General features: G+C 41.6%; 2 protein-coding genes across 3 annotated transcripts in view; both read right to left on the bottom strand.

The window, feature by feature from the left end:
- The window catches only part of CMTM6 (CKLF like MARVEL transmembrane domain containing 6), a 49,517-nt gene extending 45,247 nt beyond the window's left edge, over positions 1–4,270 (bottom strand). Inside the window, exon 1 of the mRNA XM_079934179.1 lies at positions 4,043–4,270. Within this exon, the coding sequence (XP_079790305.1) occupies positions 4,043–4,180 (138 nt within the window). The 5' untranslated portion in view covers positions 4,181–4,270. The remainder of the gene's footprint in view (positions 1–4,042) is intronic.
- The window catches only part of DYNC1LI1 (dynein cytoplasmic 1 light intermediate chain 1), a 94,338-nt gene that overhangs the window by 22,177 nt on the left and 49,082 nt on the right, over positions 1–23,079 (bottom strand). The window contains exons 14-16 of one of the 2 annotated variants that reach the window (XM_079934177.1): positions 14,720–14,878; positions 9,773–9,889; positions 4,338–4,447 (exon numbers count right to left, since the gene is read on the bottom strand). The gene's annotated coding sequence lies outside the window, so the exon portion shown is untranslated. The remainder of the gene's footprint in view (positions 1–4,337; positions 4,448–9,772; positions 9,890–14,719; positions 14,879–23,079) is intronic. The other variant, XM_079934178.1, reaches the window with a different exon arrangement.

A 23,079-nucleotide genomic window follows, 5' to 3' on the forward strand; every position in this document is an offset into this window, starting at 1 on the left:
CATTTGGGAAGTCTTAGTGACTAAAGATGGTCTTACACTTCTGGTGACTTAAATATTCAGATAATGACTGCCCTGTGTCTCCATTTCAGTTTCACTACCTTTTCTGAAACTTCAGTCTTCCCTAAAATTAACAGTCATCATACTACATACTAATTCTCCATCATTTAGCAGTCTACCACCAAAAAACTTCCCATGAAAAGAACTTTTTAACATTTGCTATTGATTATAAGGCTCCATCTACACAATTATATTAGTCTGTGAATTTCTGAATTTGCTATTAAAAACCTTGTAGTGATACATAAGGTTCAAGTAAACAAATCAGTCAGCCTGAAATCAGGTAAGCCTCCCTTGCCTTTGGCAAACATTTATTCTCCCAAACATTCGAAGATATAATTTGCTGACATTACAGATCTTCTTCAAGGTAAAAACAGAGCATTTCAATTTAGTACCTAACAGTTTTCACATTTAAATCATGAAAAGAGCACCAACATAATACAAACTGTTTCTAAGTGATCTGTTTCTTGGCACTTACAGAGTAACAATATTTATAATTTAATAAATTTAAATGACTGGTGAATTCTAAATCAAACTGCTTGCCTGAAGAGCCATTATGGGGACTTCCCTGGTGTCGCAGTGGTTAAGAATCCACCTGCCAATGCAGGGGACGTGGGTTCAATCCCTGGTCCAGGAAGACCCCACATGCCACGAAGCAACTAAGCCCGTGCACTGCAACTACTGAGCCTGCGCTCTACAGCCCGCGAGCCACAGCTACTGAGCCCACGTGCCACAAATACCGAAGACCGCGCACTCTAGGGCCCACCTGCCGCAACTACTAAGCCAGCATGCCCCAACCACTGAAGCCCACGTGCCTAGAGCCTGCCCACCGCAATGAGAAGCCCTGGCTCGCCGCAACTAGAGAAAGCTCGTGCTCAGCAACGAAGACCCAACACAGCCAAAAAAAAAAAGAAGTCATTATAATCATAGTACTATGCAACCTTCAGGACATTCAATTGGTACCATAAACACAATGCTGGCTTGTGGCAGAGAGAATATCACACATACTTAGATGACTGCACCAGTTTACTAGCAAGGAATTAGGTTGCCAAAGGTCAGTTCTTCCCTTAAAACAAAAACAAACTCCCTCAAAAATAACAATAACAAAAACGTCACAAAATAAAATATGGGCATAAGGACCAGTCTAAGGGTACAATAAATAAAGTGTATCAATTTAGACCTGCAATGACTCCTTATGGTAAATTCTCAGCTGAGTCTCTATTTTTTCTTCAGCTCTGGAAGGGTGCATGGACAAGCCTTTGAAAAAATTAAGGTCACATCTGAATGGTAGACAGAGCCATGTGACTCCCAGAGTATGTTAACTCAAGAACTGGTTATTCTCTTTTCTCTCTAACCTCCCCTTCTGTTTGCAGGCTCTGTTCTCTGTCTACCCTTTGGTGTTCAGCTCTGTACCAGCAAGCACATCCCACAGAGCCTCAGAGATTTCTAAAAATCTTAAGAGTGGAAAGAACCTCAGAGGAAATCCAATGCAACTTCCTAGGACTCTAAGAATTTCCTAAGTACACAGTGTTTTTTAAGTTTTAGAATAAGATTCATTTCCCTTTTGGGGTCTTTGAGAATCTGATAAGATTTATGGGTCTAGAATAATGTACCCAAACACAGAAATGCACTATATTTTGAATAAAATGTCATAGGGCTTGCAGGTCTCTTATTAAAGTACCTCCTCTTTTTTTTTTTTTTTTTTTTTTTTTTCCGGTACGCGGGCCTCTCACTGCTGTGGCCTCTCCCGTTGCGGAGCACAGGCTCCGGACGCGCAGGTTCAGCGGCCATGGCTCACGGGCCCAGCCGCTCTGTGGCATGTGGGATCTTCCCAGACCGGGGCACGAACCCGTGTCCCCGCATCGGCAGGCAGACTGTCAACCACTGCGCCACCAGGGAAGCCCAAAGTACCTCATCTTTTGATTATGGGTTTCTCCACTATGGTTGTTTCCTTCTTGGAGCTTTCCAATTCTATTTAATTAAAAAATAAGTTATCTAAAGTAAAACAACTTAAAGGCAGAGTTTGAGTTAAGGCAAAGAAGACTTTGCCTGTTGCCCCTGGCTGGATGACAGTTTTCATTTATTCTATATATAACTTCCTTGGGACTTTCTGGGTAACTCCTATAATATACTGTTGTGAAGAGGCAAGACATTAAAACAGACAAAGCAGGAACAAAAAGAAAACCATCAAAATGAAAGGCAATAATGAAATATTTTTTTAATCTATATTAAAGAAAGTGTTCTTGTAACATTACAAGTTCCCCATAAACAGAGGGAATTCCCTGGCGGTCCAGTGGTTAGGACTCCGAGCTTTCACTGCAGAGGGCACAGGTTCGATCCCGACTCAGGAAACTAAGATCCCGCAAGCTGTGCAGTGGCAGTTTTTATTCTCTCACTCTTTCTCCTACGGATGATGGAGAACAAGCAGGAATAGTCTAACAACCCTCGAAAGGCAAACTCATCTTCCTCTCCTCTCCACATCCAAGTAAAAAGTCTATCCAAACTTCTGGCTGTATTCTATTCTGAAGATATGGAACTACAGTTTACTAAACTATAAACAAGGTAATGGGAAATTTTACTTTAGATTTGCCAGTTCTGATTAGAAAGGAAACATAAAGGCAACTAAAAGCAGATTTAATGGGCAACAGACCAGAATTGATGATGTCTTTTGAGCAGCAAGAGTGCTTCAGATGAATATTACCCCTTTTCTGTTCTAAAGAGTTCTATTTATGTAGAAACATTTTAGCTCTAAGGCAGAGAAACATGGCTGATATCTAAAAGTCAAGTGAGAGCTGACAAGAGGAAGAGCAGAAGGAAGCCCTTCTGGGTTGAAGGAACCGCCCATGCAAAGGAACAATGGCAGGAGGGAGCTGATGACACCTGGTAAGAACAGAAAGGTTGCCAGTATGGAATTAAAAGGAGACAGAGCCAGACCCTTGGGTTCCACAGGCCACAGTGTCACTTGCTTCCAAATGACTCCCCAATTATTCTCAGAAGTGATCTTTTTGGTGGCTAAAAAGTACTGTTTGTTTTCTGACTACTATTTTTCTATCCAATAAAAGCAGGTCATCTGAGTTCTAAGAATACAAGTTCTGGTTACCTGATTTCTAAGAACTTAAGATTTTTCCAAGGAAACTAACTGGCTATTTTCACTTGGTTGGTTCAAAAAACCAACCCAACCCATAAACACTCTATAAACAGTCTGAGTTTTCCTCTTGCAGAAAATGTTACCCATCATTGGTTAAAACAAAACATAGGAACTTAATATGTGTGTAATCTGAATTAAAATTTAAATCTCAAAGATGTTTTGATATTTTCAGTAATAGGTTTAAGGTCCTTAACCAATGCCCAAAGTAAACTGAAACTCAGCGACATTGAAAAATAATGCCCTCGCTCTGCTACGTACACATAACACACACAAAAAGCTGTCCTTTTGACTTCGTATTTGGTACACACATATTGCTCATTCAGAAGTAATTCTTTTCCAGTCAATATAAAACTTTTGGGAGACAATTTATTGGACACACACATCTCTATGCCTCGTGTAGTATCGGAAGACTTTGTCCAACAAATTAAACTGCCCCCTTGGGCTCGCACCAGGAAACCCGCAAGAACCAGAGAAAGATAAACAAAAAGCGTTTCATAGTCTAAATACAGGCACTTTGGGAGATAATGCAGAGTTACAGCTGGGAGAAGAGCCGAAGTCCTACAGAGGAGGAGAGAAAGTCTACGCGGCTGACTTGGGTCTCTGACGCATTTCCTGCGCCCGCCAAACACGCTCGGTGGTCCTAGGTAGCCGTCGGGGACCCAGCGGGGGAGGGAGCCGGGATGAGGGGGCGCCGGCAGGAAGGGGGAGCCCCGAGGGGAACGGACCCTCCCCAGGCGGAGAGGGAAGGAACTGGAGATGTGGAAACGGCCGCCTCTTAACTGCCAGCTGAGAGCCGCTCGACTGTCTCCTCTCGCCCGGGAGCCCCGGCCGCGGACTCACCAGCTGAAGGAGTTTGATGATTAGCCGGGTCCCCTTGAGCCGGCGCAGGTTGAAGTAGGCGACGAGGCCGCTCCGGGCGCCTCTGGCGGGCCCCGGGTGCGCCTCGGTCGTGGATCTGTAGACCGCTCCGTTCTCCATCGCCCACGGTCCGGGAACGCAAGGCCGCAACTGGCGTCGCAGACTTCGCCGCCTCCGCTACCAGGACCTTCACTTCCTGGGCCTCCGCCCCACTTCCGGCCGACTCCGCCCCTGCCCCGCCTCCTCCAGAGCCCCGCCCCCTGCCGCGAGGCCTTACCTCTTTTCTAACTTGTAAAGATCTGCGGAGAGACCCAAGGAAAGGGAACAGCAGGTGCAAATGTCCTGAGGATCCAATGAGCTCGGGTCCTTATGAAACGGCTGGTGTGGCTAGGTTAAATAAGGGAGAAAGAGAGGCGGTGAAGTTGGAGATGTAGGCAGAGGCCAGATAATGTAGGGGCCTTGCAGAGCAAGGGAAAAAATTGGATTTCATTTTAAGTGCTATGGGTTTTCTTGAAGGACTTTCAGGATTTCTCCCTCCTGCTTCTCTCTGAATTCCTTCTAGGCTTAACTATCAAAATTGTTTCATTTACTTGTCTCTTTTTTGTTCACCAGCTGCTACAGCCCTATATGTTAATTTTGTGTGAACTTAAAGATACTCATCAAGGAAGGTAATTATATTTTAGCAACCGAAGTTGATCAAGTTACATGCTAGGCACACATATTTTCTCCACAACAATATAATGTAGGTACTGTAATTACTTTCATTTTACAGATGAGAAAACTGAGGCTGGAACCCAGTCCTCCCAGGTACAAAAGCCCCTCCATGTCCCCCAGTTCTTGTTTTTAATAAAAGGCTTTAGTCTTCCTAGGCCTTCCCTGAGTTCCCAAGAGCAGAGTCAAGCAATTACTAATTATGGAAGTGAGGAATGCAGAAACAAAAGAAAAGCAGTCAAGAAATGATAGCTCAGGGATTAAACAGAGTCCTAGTTCTTCCTCAGGGGATATATACACATAATCTGACCACAGATCTTTGAGTTGTTCTGCAGGAACTAAGACCCCCATGCTGGTGGAGGATAGTGACTACATGCTGACCACAAGCACATAGACCCCAGACTGGTTGGAACCAGAAGGTTGGTGATTAATATTCCTGAAACAGAGCTTCCCTGGTGGCGCAGTGGTTGAGAGTCCGCCTGCCGATGCAGGGGACATGGGTTCGTGCTCCGGTCCAGGAAGATCCCACATGCCGCAGAGCGGCTGGGCCCATGAGCCTGCGCGTCCGGAGCCTGTGCTCCGTAGCGGGAGAGGCCACAACAGTGAGAGGCCCGTATACCACAAAAAAAATATATTCCTGAAACACCACCCTGTTACCTCAACACCAACCAATCAGAAGAAAGTCATGCCCTCTGCAACTCTCACCCCAAATGTTGCCTTTAAGACCCTTCCCTGAAAACCATCAAGGAGCTCGGGTCTTTTGAGCATGAGCTGTCCATTCTCCTTGCTGGGTCCTCCGATAAATGCAGTACTTTCCTTTACTACAACCCAGTGTCAGTAAACTGGCTTTGCTGCATGCTGGGCAAGAGGACCCAAGTTCAGTTCAGAAACAAGACCAAGAGGCTGAGTATCACATCCGAGGTCGAACACCCAGGGACAAGTAGAATGTAGGCCTAGGCAGTATGACTCATGGCCTTGCTGCTAACCACTAAGCCAGCAACCTCAGCCTGTAACCCATCTCTCCATTAGGGCCTTGAAACAGTGTTAAAGGGAGGGGTTACTGCTGCCCTCTGCTTTCACATTTATCTTCTGTTCTCCACAGCCCCAAACCTCCCTTTCTTCTCCCAGTAACAAAACAAAAGCTCCCATTCAAATGAATAGAGACAAACAGAAACTACTCTGCTGCAGGGGATGAGGGTGGCAGGCAGGGAGATAATCTACAGTCAGCCCAAACTATCCTTCTGTCTTTGATTAAACACATTCTTAACCTCTTGCTGAGGTCAAGCAGCCACCAATCCTGGCCAATAAAGCCACTGTGCTTTCACAAGGGCTACAAGAATTCATTGCCTTGTTATTCTTCAAGTCAGCATCATCCCAAATTAGATACTACCTCTGTCTGAAATTTACTTTGAAATTCATGAAAAAAAAAAAAGATGAGTTGATGAATAGAGAGATGGATGAAAGGAGAGATTTGTGATAAAGCAACTGTGATAACATGTTAATGGTGTAGTACATAGGTGTCCACTGCACAATTATTTCAACTTCTGTGTTTGGATATTTTCAAAATAAAATATTAAGGGAAAGTTACAAAGAAGGACACTTAGAGAGAGGAGAAAAAATGGACGACTCTCAACGCTCTTGGTTTGTTTACGGTGCACTTGGGAAAGTCTAAAAAGGTTCTCTGCTTCTCTTTGAACTTAGAAGAGGATAGAATGTAGCCTGTGATTCGCAAACTTCAGGGTGCCGAAGAATCATCTGCGAAGTTAAAAATAAAGCTCCTTGGGGCTTCCCTGGTGGCACAGTGGTTGAGAGTCCGCCTGCCGATGCAGGGGACACGGGTTCGTGCCCCAGTCCGGGAAGATCCCACATGCCGCGGAGCGGCTGGGCCCGTGAGCCATGGCCGCTGAGCCTGTGCGTCCGGAGCCTGTGCTCCACAATGGGAGAGGCCACAACAGTGAGAGGCCCACGTACCACAAAAAAAATAAAAAATAAAATAAAATAAAGCTCCTTGGAGATCCAGCCCCAAAGTGTCTGGATTTGGGTGGGTCTTGGGAATATAATTTTGTAAGAAGCTCTCCAGATACTACCGGTGAGAAATCCATCCAAATGTGGAGGAACACTGTTTCATAACACGATGGGAATGAAAGCTATTAGGTAGGAGACAGCAGATGTGCCATAACCTCCTTTGCTCTGATTGATTTGGGGGTGCCTAGCATTTGGACACTAATACCCTGCCAGTTTAAAAAAATGTGCATTGCTTATTGTTTCTTAATAAATTAAAAGACCAACTGAAGATTTTAGGTCTTCATGAACAAACACTTGTACAGTTGGCCGTCTGTATCCATGGGTTCTGCATCTGCAGACTCAACCAACCACAGATAGAAAATACTTTTTTAAAATTCCATAAAGTTCCATAAAGCAAAACTTGAATTTGCTGTATGTCAGCAACTACTTACATAGCATTTACATTGTATTAGGTATTATAAATTATCTAGAAATGATTTAAAATGTATGGGAGGATGTGCATATGTTATATACAAATACATGTTTTTATATAAAGGACTAGAGCATCTGAGGATCTTGGTATCCAGGGAGGGTCCTGGAACCAGTCCCCCCGCCGGACACCATAGGATGACTGTACTAGGGAGTCTTTTGGATGTAGAAACGGCAGCCACATAGGAAACTTTCGCTTCATTAATGAATAAAGAACACTGGATAGTTAAATGCTGGGACTTGCTGCATTGAAATGAGAAATCTTATTTATAGAGAAAAGATACACTAAATAGAAGAAAGGAAGATTCATTTACGTTTTGGAGAGTATTCAGTTTTCTCCTTTAATATAGTTAATATTTTTTAAATGAAGGAAAGAAAACATTCACAAAAAGAGATAGTTTGGGAAAATATAATTTGAGGAGATTTTCAACATTAAAAAAATAATTTGGTGCTACCTTTTCAGTTGAAATTTTAAGTTTCCAGCAGCTCCTACTGAAAAAACTTCATGGCTCTCTTACCTATGTTAGCACAGTTAGGCAGTAATGTGGATACAAATTTGGACCACAGACACTGTCCTACAAAGAGGCCACAGAAGGCTTCCCTGGTGGCACAGTGGTTGAGAGTCTGCCTGCTGATGTAGGGGACACGGGTTCATGCCCCGGTCCGGGAAGATCCACATGCCACGGAGCGGCTGGGCCCGTGAGCCATGGCCGCTGAGCCTGCGCGTCCGGAGCCTGTGCTCCGCAACGGGAGAGGCCACACAGTGAGAGGCCCGCGAATCGCAAAAAAAAAAACAACAAAGAGGCCACAGAAACAAGAAACATACATAACAGACCAGGTCACAAAACAAAGTGTATGTGCCATAAAAGAGATACAAAGTAAATGTTTTGGGAACTCAGAGTAGAGGGAAATGACTTTCAGCTAAAAGGATCTACGTGGTAGAGCTTCAAGCTGGGGGTTAAAGAATACTGAGCTTTGGACATGCAGAAAGAGGACAGAGGGCACTGCAGGCAGAGGGGCAACGGGATGGAAAGCAAAGAGACTGCACATAGAACAGAGGTTGGAAGGACAAAGGGTTGTCAAGGAGGATAAACTGAGGGTCAGATTTTGGAGGGCCTTAGAAATCAGGCTAAGGAACTAGGGCTTTCCTTTACTGTTGAACAATGAGGAACCACCAAAGTAGGGAAGTGAAATGACCAGAGCTCTTGCTTGAGGATATTTTTCTAGCAGCCTTGTGTAGACTGGGCTGGTTACAAACAGCCAGGTAGGGGCTGTTGTAGAAGTTCTGGAAGTAGGAAGGAGAGGCTCAAATTCAGACAGTGGTCATGGAAAGAGAGCAGAAGCGGTGGCTTGAAAAGACCCTGCGGGAGGGAAAACCAGAGCAATTTGGCGATTGATGTGTTTGAAGAAAAAGGGAGGAATTGGAACAGGTGCTAAAATTTCAAGCCATATAACAAAGATTGACAGAGACAAGGAACATGGGAGGAATTAACTCTTGTCAGGATCAAAGTATAAACTTCAAAAAGTGAAAAACATGACGGTCCTCCAAGTATGTCAGCATGCTTCAAAGAATTATTTAACTTACTAGCAATCAAAAGAATGCAAAATGGTTCAGAGAATTATATGAAAGATCGTGGTATGTGTGTATATGTCTGTGAGTGTGTCTATGTATGAAAAAAAGCTGGAATAAGATTACTAGGTTAGATCCGAAACTGGCTAATGTTTAGCCATTAGCTAAATGGCTAATTTGTAATAATCACAAATTATTGCCTTTGTGATTAACTCTAGCAGAGAAATCATTTTCACTTCTATCAGAAAAGAGTGAAGTAAGTCAGACAAAGACAAACATCATATCATTTATAGGTAGAATCTAAAAATGGACACAAATGAACTAATTTATAAAACAGAAACAGACTCACAGACAGAAAACAAACTTATGGTTGCCAAAGGCGAAAGGTGGGGGGGAGGGATAAATTAGGAGATTGGGATTAACATAGACACACTAATATATATAAAATAATCAACAGGGATAACTGGATACTGGATAACACAGGGAACTCTACTCAACGCTCTGTAATAACCTATATGGGAAAAGAATCCGAAAAATAATAGATATATGTCTATGTATAACTGAATCAAGTCGCTGAGACTTGAGACTTACACAACACTGTAAATCAACAATACCCCAATATAAAATAAAAATTAAATTTAAATTAAAAGAAAAAAAAAGAAACACCTACTATATTCCCCTCAGGCCTTGGTGACCCAAGCTGGTGTCCCATCCCTGGAGCCTGAGTAGGCTTGGGTCTCAAGGCTGGACTACCCTGGGATTCAGGGAATTAGAAAGGATGTACCATCAAATAAGCCCCCCTTGCCCCTCTAGTGCCTGGTCCCCTCTGGGTGGGACCACAATCTCCAGATTCAGGCGGGCCCTCTTACAGCTAAACCAAGCCCAGTGCACACAAAGAAGGGTGGACCCTCTGGGCTGGAAGAGTTTTGAAAACTCACCTGGTCTCCACGTCTCCTGGTGGTGGGGTTCTCACCTCCAGCCTCCTTCCTTAGAATCGCCCCACCTCCAGACGAAAGCACCCTCAGTGTAGCGGTTTTCTAGGGGTTGGGGTTTGTCTGGGGAAAGGTGAAAAGTAAAGGGTAAGAAGTAATGAGACACAAGTCCTTGGGCCTTTGTTCTGGCACATTCCACTCTAACTGACAACCCAGGAACACCACTTTCGCTAAGGCTCTGGTTGCCTGAGTAATCAGACCTGGGCATGAAGAAATCCTGCCACCTTGTGGCTATTTCCCACAACAACAACTTTAAAACCTCGACTTACGGGCACTTCCATCTTCACAAGGCCTGAGGGGCTGTATATGACACCTGCCCTCAAGAAATGTCCTGGGGTAGGTCATCAAAAAACAATTCAAGGGACATCCCTTGTGGTCCAGTGGCTAAGACTCCAAGCTCCCAATGCAGGGGACCTGAGTTCGGGCCCCGGTCAGTGAACTAGACCCTACATGCCACAACTAAGAGTTCGCATGCCGTTAACTAAAAGATTCTGCATCCTGAAACTAAAAAAAAAATCTCACATACTGCAACTAAAGATCCCGCACCGGCAACAAAGATCCCACGTGCCGCAACTAAGACCCGGCACAGCCAAATAAATAAATAAATATTTTTAAAAAAAGAAAAAAAAATTCAAAACCGGGCACTTTCAAGAGGTAAATTTTACTCACACTGTTTAAAAAGAGAAAACCACACAAAAAGATGTTCAACATTGCTAATTAGAGAAACGCAAATCAAAAATACAACGAGGTATCACCTCGCACCAGTCAGAATGGCCAACCATCAAAAAGTCTACAAACGATAAGTGCAGGAGAGGGCATGGAGAAAAGGGAACCCTCCTATACCGTTTGGTGGGAATGTAAATTGGTAATGGCCACTATGGAGAACCCTATGGAGGTTCCTTAAAAAACTGAAAATAGAGCTACCACATAATCCAGCAATCCCACTCCTGGGCATATATCAGGATAAACCATAATTCGAAAAGACACATGCACCCCAATGTTCACTGCAGCACTAGTTACATGGAAGCAACCACAATGTCCATCAACAGATGAATGGATAAAGAAGATGTGGTACATATACACAATGGAATATTACTCAGCCATAAAAAGGAATTAAATAATGCCATTTGCAGCAACACAGATGGACCTAGAGATTATCATACTAAGGGAAGTAAGTCAGACAGAGAAAGACAAATATAATGGTATCACTTACAGGTGGAATCTAAAAACTGATACAAATGAACTAGTTTACAAAACAGAAAGAGACTCACAGACTTAGAAAACAAACTTATGGTTGCCAAAGGTGAAAGGTAGGGGTGGAGAGATAAATTAGCAATTGGGATTAACATAGACACACTAATATATATAAAATAGATCAGGGGTCCCCAAGCCCCGGGCCACGGACCCGTGCTGGTCCCAGCCTGTTAGGAACTGGGTCGCACAGCAGGAGGTGAGTGGTGGGCAAAAGAGTGAAGCTTCATCTGCTGCTCCCCATCACTCACATTACCACCTGAACCATACCCCCTCGCCCGCCCCGTGGGTCACTGGCGGCAGGGGGGAGGTCAGTGGAAAAATTGTCTTCCATGAACCTGGTCCCTGGTGCCAAAAAGGTTGGGGACCACTGAAATAGGTAATCAACAAGGGCTTATTGGATAGCACAGGGAACTCAACACTGTAATAACCTATATGGGGAAAAGAATCTGAAAAAAATTGATATACGTCTCACTGATCAAGTTGCTGTATACCTGAAACTAACACAATGTAAATCAACTATACTTCAATGTTTAAAATTAAAATAAATAAAGACAAAAAATTATTTGTAGCTTATACATCTTCTATAATTAACACCTAACGTTATAGACTCTGGGCCCAATTCAATAATAAATAGTAAGTAAAATTATCTTTCCCTAGACCACTGATGACCCTTCAGAGGGTATGGGGGACAATGCTGTAGTTTAGGGGTTTGTAAACTTTTTTCTGTAAAGGGCCAGATGGTAAATGTCTTAGGCCATGAGGGCAATGCAGTCTCTGTCGTAAGTACTCAATTCTGTTGTTGTAGAGTGAAAGCAGCCATAAATGATACATAAATAAATGCTATATTGCAACCATATCCCCATAAAACTTTATAAAAACAGGCACTGGGCCGGATTGGCCCACAAGCCACAGTCTGACAATCCCACTCTAGTTCAGTAGTTCTTACCTCAGATTCTCAGCAGAATCACCAGGAATGCCTGTTGAATCACAGATTTCTAGGGCTCCACCCCGACAGTTTCTGACTCAGGAGATCTTGAGTGGAACTTGGGAGTTTGTATTTATATCAAGTTCCAACGTGCTGCTGCTGCTGCTAGCCCAGGGCCACCTTTTGAAAAGCACTGCTCTAGTCTGATATATGGCATCGAAAGGGCACTTGGTAATCCTTCGGCCTTATTTTCAGGTTTTGGATCTTTTGTCTAAACAAAGCCAAGGTGAAGAACTCAGACTAGGACACACCAAGGTTTCCGTGCCAGAAGTAAGTTCAAGTGGAGTTCTTAGTACCTAGTTTCAAATATGGATCTGGAGGAGATAAAACATTTGGGAAACTCATCAAACTGACAGAACTGTACAAATGTTCAAGGAAAGGGAGTTCCCTGGTGGCCTAATGGTTAGGATTCCGGGCTCTCATTGCCATGGCCTGGGTTCAATCCCTGGTCAGGGAACTGAGATCCCCCAAGCTGCACGGCCAGAAAAAAAAAAAAAGAAAAAAAATTCAAGGGAAGAACCTACAGAGAGAAGGATTTAGGCTAGGACTTTGGCAGGAGTGCGAGAGAAGGTGAACAGAAGTCGCAGAAATAAAGGCATGTTTAGAGAGCAGGAGAACACAGAAGTAGTGTCACAGAGGCAAAGAAAAAGGTCTCAAGTTTTCCTCGTCAATGTTTCCAAACACTTCAGTGTTTGGTGCTGTGTTGTGCCAAGTAAGCAAAGAAACGTTTGGATCAGAAATCTCCTAGGGATGATAGTTTATCAACAAGATTAGAGGATAAGCAAGTAACTTCCTCAATCTCCACATTTTATGTATACCAGCAGAGGGCTGCGATGGCAAAGGAATGCTAGTGATGCCTTTCGTTCTGGGCTTTCTGCACTCCTGTGTGCGGAGTTAATTCCTCAGAGGTATTTGGGGGAAAAGACTCTAGATAACTTAGCCTCCTTCCTTAATATCAGTTGGGTATTTTACTTCAGGACAGTCTGATTGCTTGGGTGGGAGATGTGATGGAGCAAGGTGGAATCTTTTGACTGCTTTGGGAAAAGAGGGTGGGGTCCAGTTTGGGATTTAGATTACAGGGTGTCTCTGTCATTAGAAGGCCACTCTTAACACAGGGTGCCTCACACTGAGCGTCATTAAAGATTCCAGAAAACAATCTGTTTTCCCTTCATCATCGATTAAGTATTAGTGTTTGAAAATGTGAAGCATAAACAAAAGTTCCATAAGTAAAAACATACAAGAAGGTACACTTAGGTGTTCAGTCTATCTGTTCTGTCTCATTTTGCTCAATCACCCTCTGCAGGTAACATTTTGTTTGCTTCTGGTTATCTCCCCTGTGTTTCTTTAGTGGAAAGAGACATACACTGTTCTGAAGTTCCTGCATGTCAGTTCATAGAAATCAGCTTCGTTTTTTGGTTTTGTTTTTTTTTTGAATAATTACATTGAGTGGCCATACCTCAGTTTATTCACCCAATTTCCTATGAATAGGCATTTAGCTTGTTTCCAATATTTTGCAATTACAAATAATGTCACAATGAATAACTGTGTGAATATTATTTTTGTATTGTCAGATATGTATCTTTGGGGTAAATTCCTAGGTAGGTGAGTATTAAGTTTGTGTAGTTGTGTTAAATACTGTGAATTGCCCTTGCGAGAGGTTACACTGTTTTGCACTCCCAGGAATAGTGAACACAGCTGTTTCTCCAACATCTCCACATCTCCTACAAAGTGTAGAATCAAGCTTTGAATTTTCTTCGTTCAGATGGGGAGAAATAGTATTTTGGTGTAATTTTAATTTGCACTTCTCCCTGAGGAAAACTGAACATACTTACATATGTTCAAGGGCTATTTTTATGTTTTACTTGTCTGTTCAGTTTTTTGCCTATTTATATTCTATAAGGATTTTAGTTCCCCCACCTCTATTTTAAGAGTTCTTCAAATATTAGGTACATCAGCTCTTTATCTGTGATACAACTACTATCTCTCAAACTTTTTGCTTGTCTTTTGGCTCTGCTTACGGTGCTTTTTGCCATCATGCTTTTTTTTCCCCAATTATTTTTAGGTAGGTGAATATAAAATTTTTCTTTCATTGCATGTGCATTGAGTTAAAGTTAGAAAGCCTTTCCCCACTCAGACACAAAACAATTTTATGTCTTCGTTTAGTAATTCTATGGTTTCATATTTTATATTTAGGTCTGATACATTTGGAGTTGATTCCTGTGACTGATGTCAGGTATGGATCTAATTTTATCTTTACAAATAGCTATCAGTTGGTATAATCCCATTTTATACATATATGTATAAATATATACACACATGTATAAATATATATATGTGTGTATATATATAACTTTTCTTATAGAAACAAGCATACAAGGCAGTAGGTGTTTCAGAAGTGGTCTAATTACACAAATATATTTAGAGCAGATAGCTAAACATACTTGAATAATCATGGGACTAGTATTTAAGGAATTTATGTAAATTAAAACTCCTTCCCGGCGGCTATGAAAATTTTATCTGTGCAACGATTCAGTTTAGAAAGGACTCCACAGCCTCAATTTCATTTACCACGTTTGTAACTCTACACCTAAGCAGGTTGTCCTTGACACCACACAGACAATGGAACTAAGGCTACGGAACAATAAATGACTTACAGAGTCAAGGGATTAATAAATGGAGTAATCCAGCTCTTCTGCCTCTTTCCACGGTCTTCCATAGCATCCTGGCACCGCAGTTCTTGCATATGAAGTTAAAGAGCAGCAAAAGCTTTGGGAGTACAGCAAAAGATGTGGCCATCCCCAGCAATTCCACTCCTGGGTGCATACCCGAAAAAAATAAAAACACTAATTCGGAAAGATACATGCACCCAAATGTTCATAGCAGCATTATTTACAATTGCCAGATATGGAAGCAACCTAAGAATCCATCAACAGATGAATGGATAAAGATGATGTGGTACATATATACAATGGACTACTACTTAGCCATTAAAAAGAACGAAATTTTGACCTTTGCAGCAACGTGGATGGACTTGGAGGGCATTATGCTTAGTGAAATAAGTCAGACAGAGAAAGACAAATACTAGGGGATTAACCAGGGGGAATTCAAGGAGAGTGGACCAGGGCAGCACACAGACACAGGGAGACAGGAACACAAGGTGCAGGTGGCTGCTCCAGGCTCAGATATGATATCATTTATATGTGGAATCTAAAAAATACAACAAACTAGTGAATATAACCAAAAATGAGGCAGACTCATAAATATAGAGAACTAATGGTTACAGGGGTTGGGGAGTGGGAGGCACAAACTTCTGGGTGTAAGATAAGCTCAAGAATACACTGTACAACATGGGGAATAGAGCCAATATTTTGTAATCACTATTAATGGAAAGTAACCTTTAAAAATTGTATAAAATTTGGTTATCACCTTTTTTTTTTTTTTTTGCGGTACGCGGGCCTCTCACTATTGTGGCCTCTCCCATTGCAGAGCACAGGCTCCGGATGTGCAGGCTCAGTGGCCATGGCTCACGGGCCCAGCCACTTCGCGTCATGTGGGATCTTCCTGGACCGGGGCACGAACCCATGTCCCCTGCATCGGCAGGCGGACTCTCAACCACTGTGCCACCAGGGAAGCCCTCACCTGTCATTTTAATAGTATTTCCCATCTGAGTAGAACTTGAAAAGACCAGAGTGCACATGCACAAAACACAGAATAATAGGAGACTAACCCAGGTAACTATTGGCAAAGTTGTAGCATTAAAGACAGAACACACTTTAATAGAAAATGTTTAGAAGAGTCACATCCTACAGGACGTCAACCAAAATTTCTGAACCAAAGCCTTGTTTTAAATTCTAAGGCAACACAGGACAAAATCAAATGACTGATTTTGGCTACTGGGTTATAATGGCAGTTCTGAGTGTGCTCAGAGGACCCCTAGAGGTCTTGAGAACTTTTCTGGGATTCCATAAAGTCAAAACTATTCTCATACAACTACTAAGAGGTCATCTGCCTTTTTCACTGTGTGAACATTTGTTTGCACCGCAGGTGGAGTAAAACTGCTAGCACTCTAGCACAAGGCAAGGCAGTGGCACCAAACTGAACTTGTAGTCAGCGTATTCTTCACCACTCTACCACTCTGTGGGAAAATATAAAGCCAAGTTCACTTAAGAATTCCCTTGATGAAGTAAAAATTAATTTCACTAAGTTGCAACCATTTAGTACCAGTTCTTCTAAAATTCTGTGTGAGGAAATGGAAGGACACGTGTACCACTTCTGCTGCTTACAGAAGTGTTTTTGTGCTATTGAGTGGTAAGCTGAACTGGCCACTTCTTCCACCAGGCTTACTTGAAAGAACTACTTGCAGCCCAACTGGTTTTTCAGATGTATTTGGCAGACATTTTCTCAGAAATAAGCGAAGTGAGCCTGTCAGTACAAGGAATAAAACTGACAGTATCTGTTACACTGATAAAAGTTGAACTTTCAAAAAATCAGAATCTTGGAAAATTTGTATCCATCACTCAGCCTGACAGTTTCCCACCACTTAATCTTTTCTAATGAGATCTGATAATAACTAAAAATATGTGATTTGGGGAGACATTTTATAGTGGGACATGTCAATATTTGGAAGAACCCTGTAGTTCAGTGAACTGATATTTTCTAAACCCAGTGAATACTGTTACAAAATCACATAGGGGTAAAAATCCACTCAAAGGGCAAGAAAGACCAATGGATTCCACACTGCAATTAACCTTTAAAAAACTAACACTTGTCAAGCTTTAGTATCAGAAAAGGAAATTCACAATTATCTGGAAAAGCTATTAAAATACTCCTCCTTTTTCCACCTATGTATTTGTGAGGCTGGATTTTCTTCCTGGAATTCAAATAGCACATCAGATCAGACGGAATATAGCAGATGACAGAACCCAGTTGTCTTCCATTAAGCCAGGCATCAGAGCTTGTAAAAATGTAAAACAACAGTACCCTTCTACATACTTTTAGTTTTGTAAAGTTGTTTTCTATAAAAAGTTACTTTAACATGTAATGGAATTACTATTGTTATTTATAAATGAATATTTTAAAATTTTCAGCTTTTATTTATTACATGGCAAATACAGATAAGTGACCACATTAACAATAATTCTTTGGGGTTCTTAATAAGTACAAATATAAAGGAGTCTTGGGAATTCCCTGGTGGTCCAGTGGTTAGGACTCAGCACTTTCACTGCTGAGGTCCCAGGTTCAATCCCTGGTTGGGGAACTAAGACCCCCCCCCCCAAGCCTCACGCAGGGGGTGGGGGAAGGAGTCTTGTGACCAAAAGTTTTAAGAATCACCCATATTTGAATTTTAGAAAAAAATCTTAACCCAACATAAGACAGAAAAGAATTGTCACCAACTAATTCTAAACAGATTTTGGTGATACAATGAGATCAAGGTACTACTCTGCCCCAAACGTGTGTGTCTGTATATATTACTCTCCCTCCCTCTCTCTCTATATATATAGTCATATTTTGAGAAATTGGAAGCATCATTTTATGGTTATTTCTCAAAGTATAACTCTATCCATATATTCTCTAATTACCTGATTGAGAAATACCTTTTAAAAATCCTTGAATTTGGGCTTCCCTGGTGGTGCAGTGGTTGGGAGTCTGCCTGCTGATGCAGGGGACGCGGGTTCGTGCCCCGGTCCGGGAGGATCCCACATGCTGTGGAGCGGCTGGGCCCGTGAGCCATGGCCGCTGAGCCTGCGCGCCCAGAGCCTGTGCTCTGCAACAGGAGAGGCCACAGCAGTGAGAGGCCCGCGTAGCACTAAAATAAATAAATAAATCCTTGAATTTCATATACCTCTTCACATTAATTACTTCATGTATTTTTTATTGTATGTATGGACTACAATTTTTCCTATAAGTCTCTGAAGTGATCATGATCACAGGATAACTCTTACACATATAGTGAGAATTCCCTGATATCATTGTCTACAATCCTATTTCAGCATGGGGAACCACTATTTGATAAAGACATTAATAAGGTGCTACATGAAAGAGGAATTCCCGTATTCTGGCATTTTACCAGTTTAAAAAGCAAGTACTTTCTCTAAAACGAAAGCCCACATACGAAAACTGTAACAGATATTACCATTTGGGCTACTGTTAAGTTCCACAACAGGCCTTATAAATTGATATCTGATAGTTTTAAAGAAGCAAAACTAACAAGTATTACACCAATCTTACACAAACTGTTTGTTTGTTTTAATATTTATTTATTTATTTGGCTGAGCCGGGTGTTAGCTGTGGCATGTGGGATCTAGTTCCGTGACCAGGGATCGAACCAGTGCATTAGGAGAGCAGAGTCTTCGCCACTGGACCACCAGGGAAGTCCCACAAACTCTTTACAAAGAGGGAATACTTTCCAACTTGATTTATGATTTCAACATAATCTTGATATCAAACACTGACAAAACCATGAAAATTACAGGACAATTTTTCTCAGGAGCATGATGTAAAATCCTAATAAAATATTAGCAAACCAAATCCAGCAATATAATAAAATACATCAAGATCAAGTTAATTTCAGGGATACAAAGTTGGCTTAATATTCCTAAAAGGTAATGTAACTGATACCATTAACAGAAAAATTATCTAATAAAAAACATTTTATAAAATTCAACACCCATTCATAAAACTTATGATATAAAGTAACTAGGAAAGAAGAGAACTTTCTTTCTGATAGAGTATCTACAAAAAGCATGCAGCAAATATACTCAATAGTGAAATTTAAAGCTTTCATTCTGAGATGGGGAACAAGATAAAGATGCTTCCTCTCTTCGGTTCTATAGAATCCTATACTGGAGCATAGGCGTCACAAAGCAAGATAACACTAGAAAAGACTAAAACTCGTTATTTGCAGATGACATAATTATATGTAGAAAAATATAAAATAAATTACAGATGGTGCACCTTTCAATAGCTCAGCTGGGAGAGCAGAGGACTGTAGACAGGACACATGTAAAATAAACTACGGATGAACATTAACAAATGAATCTGAGTAAGGTTGCTGGATAAGATCAATATGAAAAAAGTGTATTTCTACATACCAGCAACAAAGAAAATAACATTTTAAAAGGATGCCATTTAAAACAGCATCAAAAAGGGAGTTCCCTGGTGGTCCAGTGGTTAGAACGCTGAGCTTTCACTGCTGAGAGCCCGGGTTTAATCCCTGGTCAGGGAACCAAGATCCCGAAAGCTGCACGGCGTGGCCAAAAAAATAAATAAATAATAAAATAGCCTAAAAAAATTAGCTGGAAAAAAATCTACCAAAAGAAGGTGCAAGATGATACACTGAAAAATACAAACACTGCGAGGAGAGACTGAAGGCCTATCTAAATGGAAGGATATTCCTGTGCATAGTTTGGAAGATACTGTAAATATGATAATTATCCCCAAATTGATCCATAAATTCAATCTCAATCAAAAGGCCACTTCTGGGCTTTCCTGGTGGCACAGTGGTTGAGAGCCCACCTGTCAAGGCAGGGGACATGGGTTCGTGCCCTGGTCCGGGAAGATCCCATATGCCGCGGAGCGGCTGGGCCCCGTGAGCCATGGTCGCTGAGCCTGCACATCCGGAGCCTGTGCTCCGCAACGGGAGAGGCCACAACAGGGAGAGGCCCGCAAACCGCAAAAAGGCCACTTCTTTGGTGTGGCAACTGACCACTTGCTTCTAAAGTTTATATGGAAATGCAAAGGGTCAAGAATAGCAAAAACAATCTTAAGGAAAAACAATAGGGGAGGGCTTAGGCTGCCAGATAAAGGCTTTTTTTTTTTTTAACTACAGAAATTGAGACTGTAGTACTGGTACAGGGTAGAGAAACTGGCAAATGGAAAAGAACAAAAAGTCCAGAAACAGATGCATGCATAAATGGACAAATTATGACCCAGGTGACACTGCAGTTCAGAAGGATGATACCCCCCCCCCCAACAGAGTGGTAATGAATTAATTGAACACCACACTAAAAAAAAAAAAAAAAACCTTTATCCCCTATTTCATACCATGCACAGAAATCAATCCCAGATGAATTGATGAATTGTAGAAAAGTAAAACAATAAAGCTTCTAGAAAAAAAAAAACTTAGACTATCTTCATGACCTTGAGAGCAAGCAAAGACTTCTTCAAAACAGGTAAAAAAAAAAAAATCAATAACCATAAAGAAAAGCTAGCAAATGGAACATTAAAATCAATTTCTATTCATCAAAAGATAGCAATGAGAGTGAAAAGGCCAAACCACAGAATGAGAGAAGATATTTGCAATACGTATCTGACAAGGACTAGTATTCTGAACACGTAAAGAATGAGATAGTAAGAAAAAGTCAAATATCTCCCTATTTTTCTGAGGGGGATAAAAAAAAAGAAGACTCTTAAGATTCTTAAACAGGTACTTTATAAAAGAGGATATCCAAATGGCCAATAAACATGAAACATGCTTAATTGCATTAGTTATTAGGGAAATACAATTAAAACCACAATGAGATCCTATTGTATAAATAAAAAACCTGCCAGAATGATAGACAATAGCAAGTGTATGCAAAGATGCAGAGCAACTGGAACACATATACTGCTGGTAGTAATGCGAATTCCTTTTAAAAAATTGATATGTAATTCACCCTTTTGAAGCGACGTCAAGTTTTTAGTATATTCACAAGACTGTGCACTGTATAATTCCAGAACATTTTCATCACCCTCAAAAGAAACCCTATACCTATTAGCAGTCACTCCTCATTGCCCTCTCCTCTTGCAACCACTAATTTACTTTATGTCTCAACGCATTTGCCTATTCTGGACATTCCATATAAATGGAATCATACATTCTGACTTTTTGACTAGCTTCTTTCACTTAACATGCTTTCAAAGTACATCCATGTTGTAGCATGTATCAATACTTCACTCCTTTTTCTTTTTTGGCCACGCTGTGTGGCTTGCAGGATCCTAGTTCCCTCGGCAGTGAAGCAGAGTCCTAACCACTAGACCACCAGGGAACTCCCATTCCTTTTTATAGCTGAAAAATACTCCATTGTATGGATATGTCACATTCTGTTTACCCATTTGTCTGCTGATGGATGTTTTGTTTGTTTCCACCTTTTAGCTATTATACATAATGCTGCTATAAACATTTGTATACAAGTTTCTGTGAGGACATACGTTCTCATTTCTGTTGGGTATATATCCAGGAGTGGAAATGCTAGGTCATGTGGTAACTATATGTTTAACCATACTGTTTTCCAAAGTGGTTGCACCATTTTACATTCCCACCAGCAATGTACAGGAGTTCTCATTTCTTCACATCTTCACCAACACTTATTTTTTATTTCAGCTGTGAAGTGGTATCTCATTGTGGCTTTGACTTGCATTTCACCAATTACTAATGACATCAAGCAACTTTTCATGTGCTTGTCATTCATATATCTCCTCTGAATTAATATCTATTCAAATACTTTGTCCATTTCAACATTGGGCTGTCTTCCTATTGTTTTAAGAGTTTTTATATATTCTGAATACCATACTCTTATCAGATATAAAATTTGCAAATATTTTCTCCCAGGAATGGGACCTCTTATAACTTTGGAAAAACTTTTGCTAAACATTTAACACCTGCTAATGCTGAATATACACATAGCCTTTGAAGCCAGCAATCCATGTCTACATATACACCCAACAGAGAGGAGAACATGTTTTCCACAAGACACATTCAAGACTGTTCATAACAACACAATTAGTAACAGCAATTGGAAAACTGAAACCACCCAAACATCTTGTGGTAGGTTGACTATTGGCCCCCCAAGGATGTCCACATCCTAATCCCTGGAACCTGTGAATGCTACCTTATTCGGCAAAGGGACTCTGCAGGTGTGATTAGGATTTTGAGAGGGGGAAATTAGACTTTGGGATTCTGGTCCACCAAGTAAGGAGTTTGGAAGTCATCTCTCCATCCTAACAAGTAAAAAGCTGAACTGAAAAATCAACACTTCTTCTTAGATCTGTCAGAGGAGTGAGGTCACAGGGCCAACTGCAGTCCTTCATATTGGAGAGGCAGGCAGGTGGACACAGAGAACCACAACTTACTGAAGCAGAAACTTCCAAGCAGAAACCTCTAAGGGAGACAGTGCTGGGGTAAGAAAGCTGGAACTGTAACTGACAAATTGCTAGAGGCTCAGAGTAGACAAGTCTGAGTTAAAAACCTCCAGTTAGAAGGGGATCCCCACTGCTTTGTGAGTTTTACCTCCTGGAGCCCTACCAGGGTCTCAAAGGGAAAATCAGAGAAAAATCCCCTGGTGCTTCCAGTAGGGGAAGGAAGAAAGTAACCGTCTTGAAATAAGTCAGAGTATTCTGTTCTTAACAAGGCCTGTCCTCAAGAGAAGCCATTTTATCAGAGCCTCCTTAATTGGGGTTTATCAGAGCCTAAACAACCTGGTAGAAGGGAAATACCCAGCTCCAGCTCCCTCTAGCCATCCTGTCTCACCTATGGTGTGTAAGGGGGCAGGGGGGATGGAGAAGCACTTATGAAGTTCACAGCCCAGGGACACAGGTTCACTGAGACCTAATTATAGGACTACAGAATGCCTCCCCTCCCCAACACCTCACCACCACAGTGCTAAAAGGTCTATTCACTGGAGTTCCTTTTACCTAGTACATCATGTCCAGCTATCAACAGAAAGTTACAAGGCATAAGTAAAAGGCAAAAAAACACAGTTTGAAGAGACAGAGCAAGCATCAGATTCAGACACGGCAGAGATGTTGGAATTATCAGACCATGAATTTAAAACAACTCTGATTAATATGTTAAGGGCTTTAACAGAAAAAGTAGACACACCAAAACAGATGGCTAATGTAAGCAGAGAGATGGAAATTCTAAGAAATAATTCTTTTTTTTTGCGGTACGCGGGCCTCTCACTGTTGTGGCCTCTCCCGTTGCGGAGCACAGGCTCCGGACGCACAGGCTCAGCGGCCATGGCTCACGGGCCCAGCC

This window comes from Stenella coeruleoalba (assembly GCF_951394435.1).
Source record: "Stenella coeruleoalba genome assembly, chromosome: 10".
Lineage (NCBI taxonomy): Eukaryota > Metazoa > Chordata > Mammalia > Artiodactyla > Delphinidae > Stenella > Stenella coeruleoalba.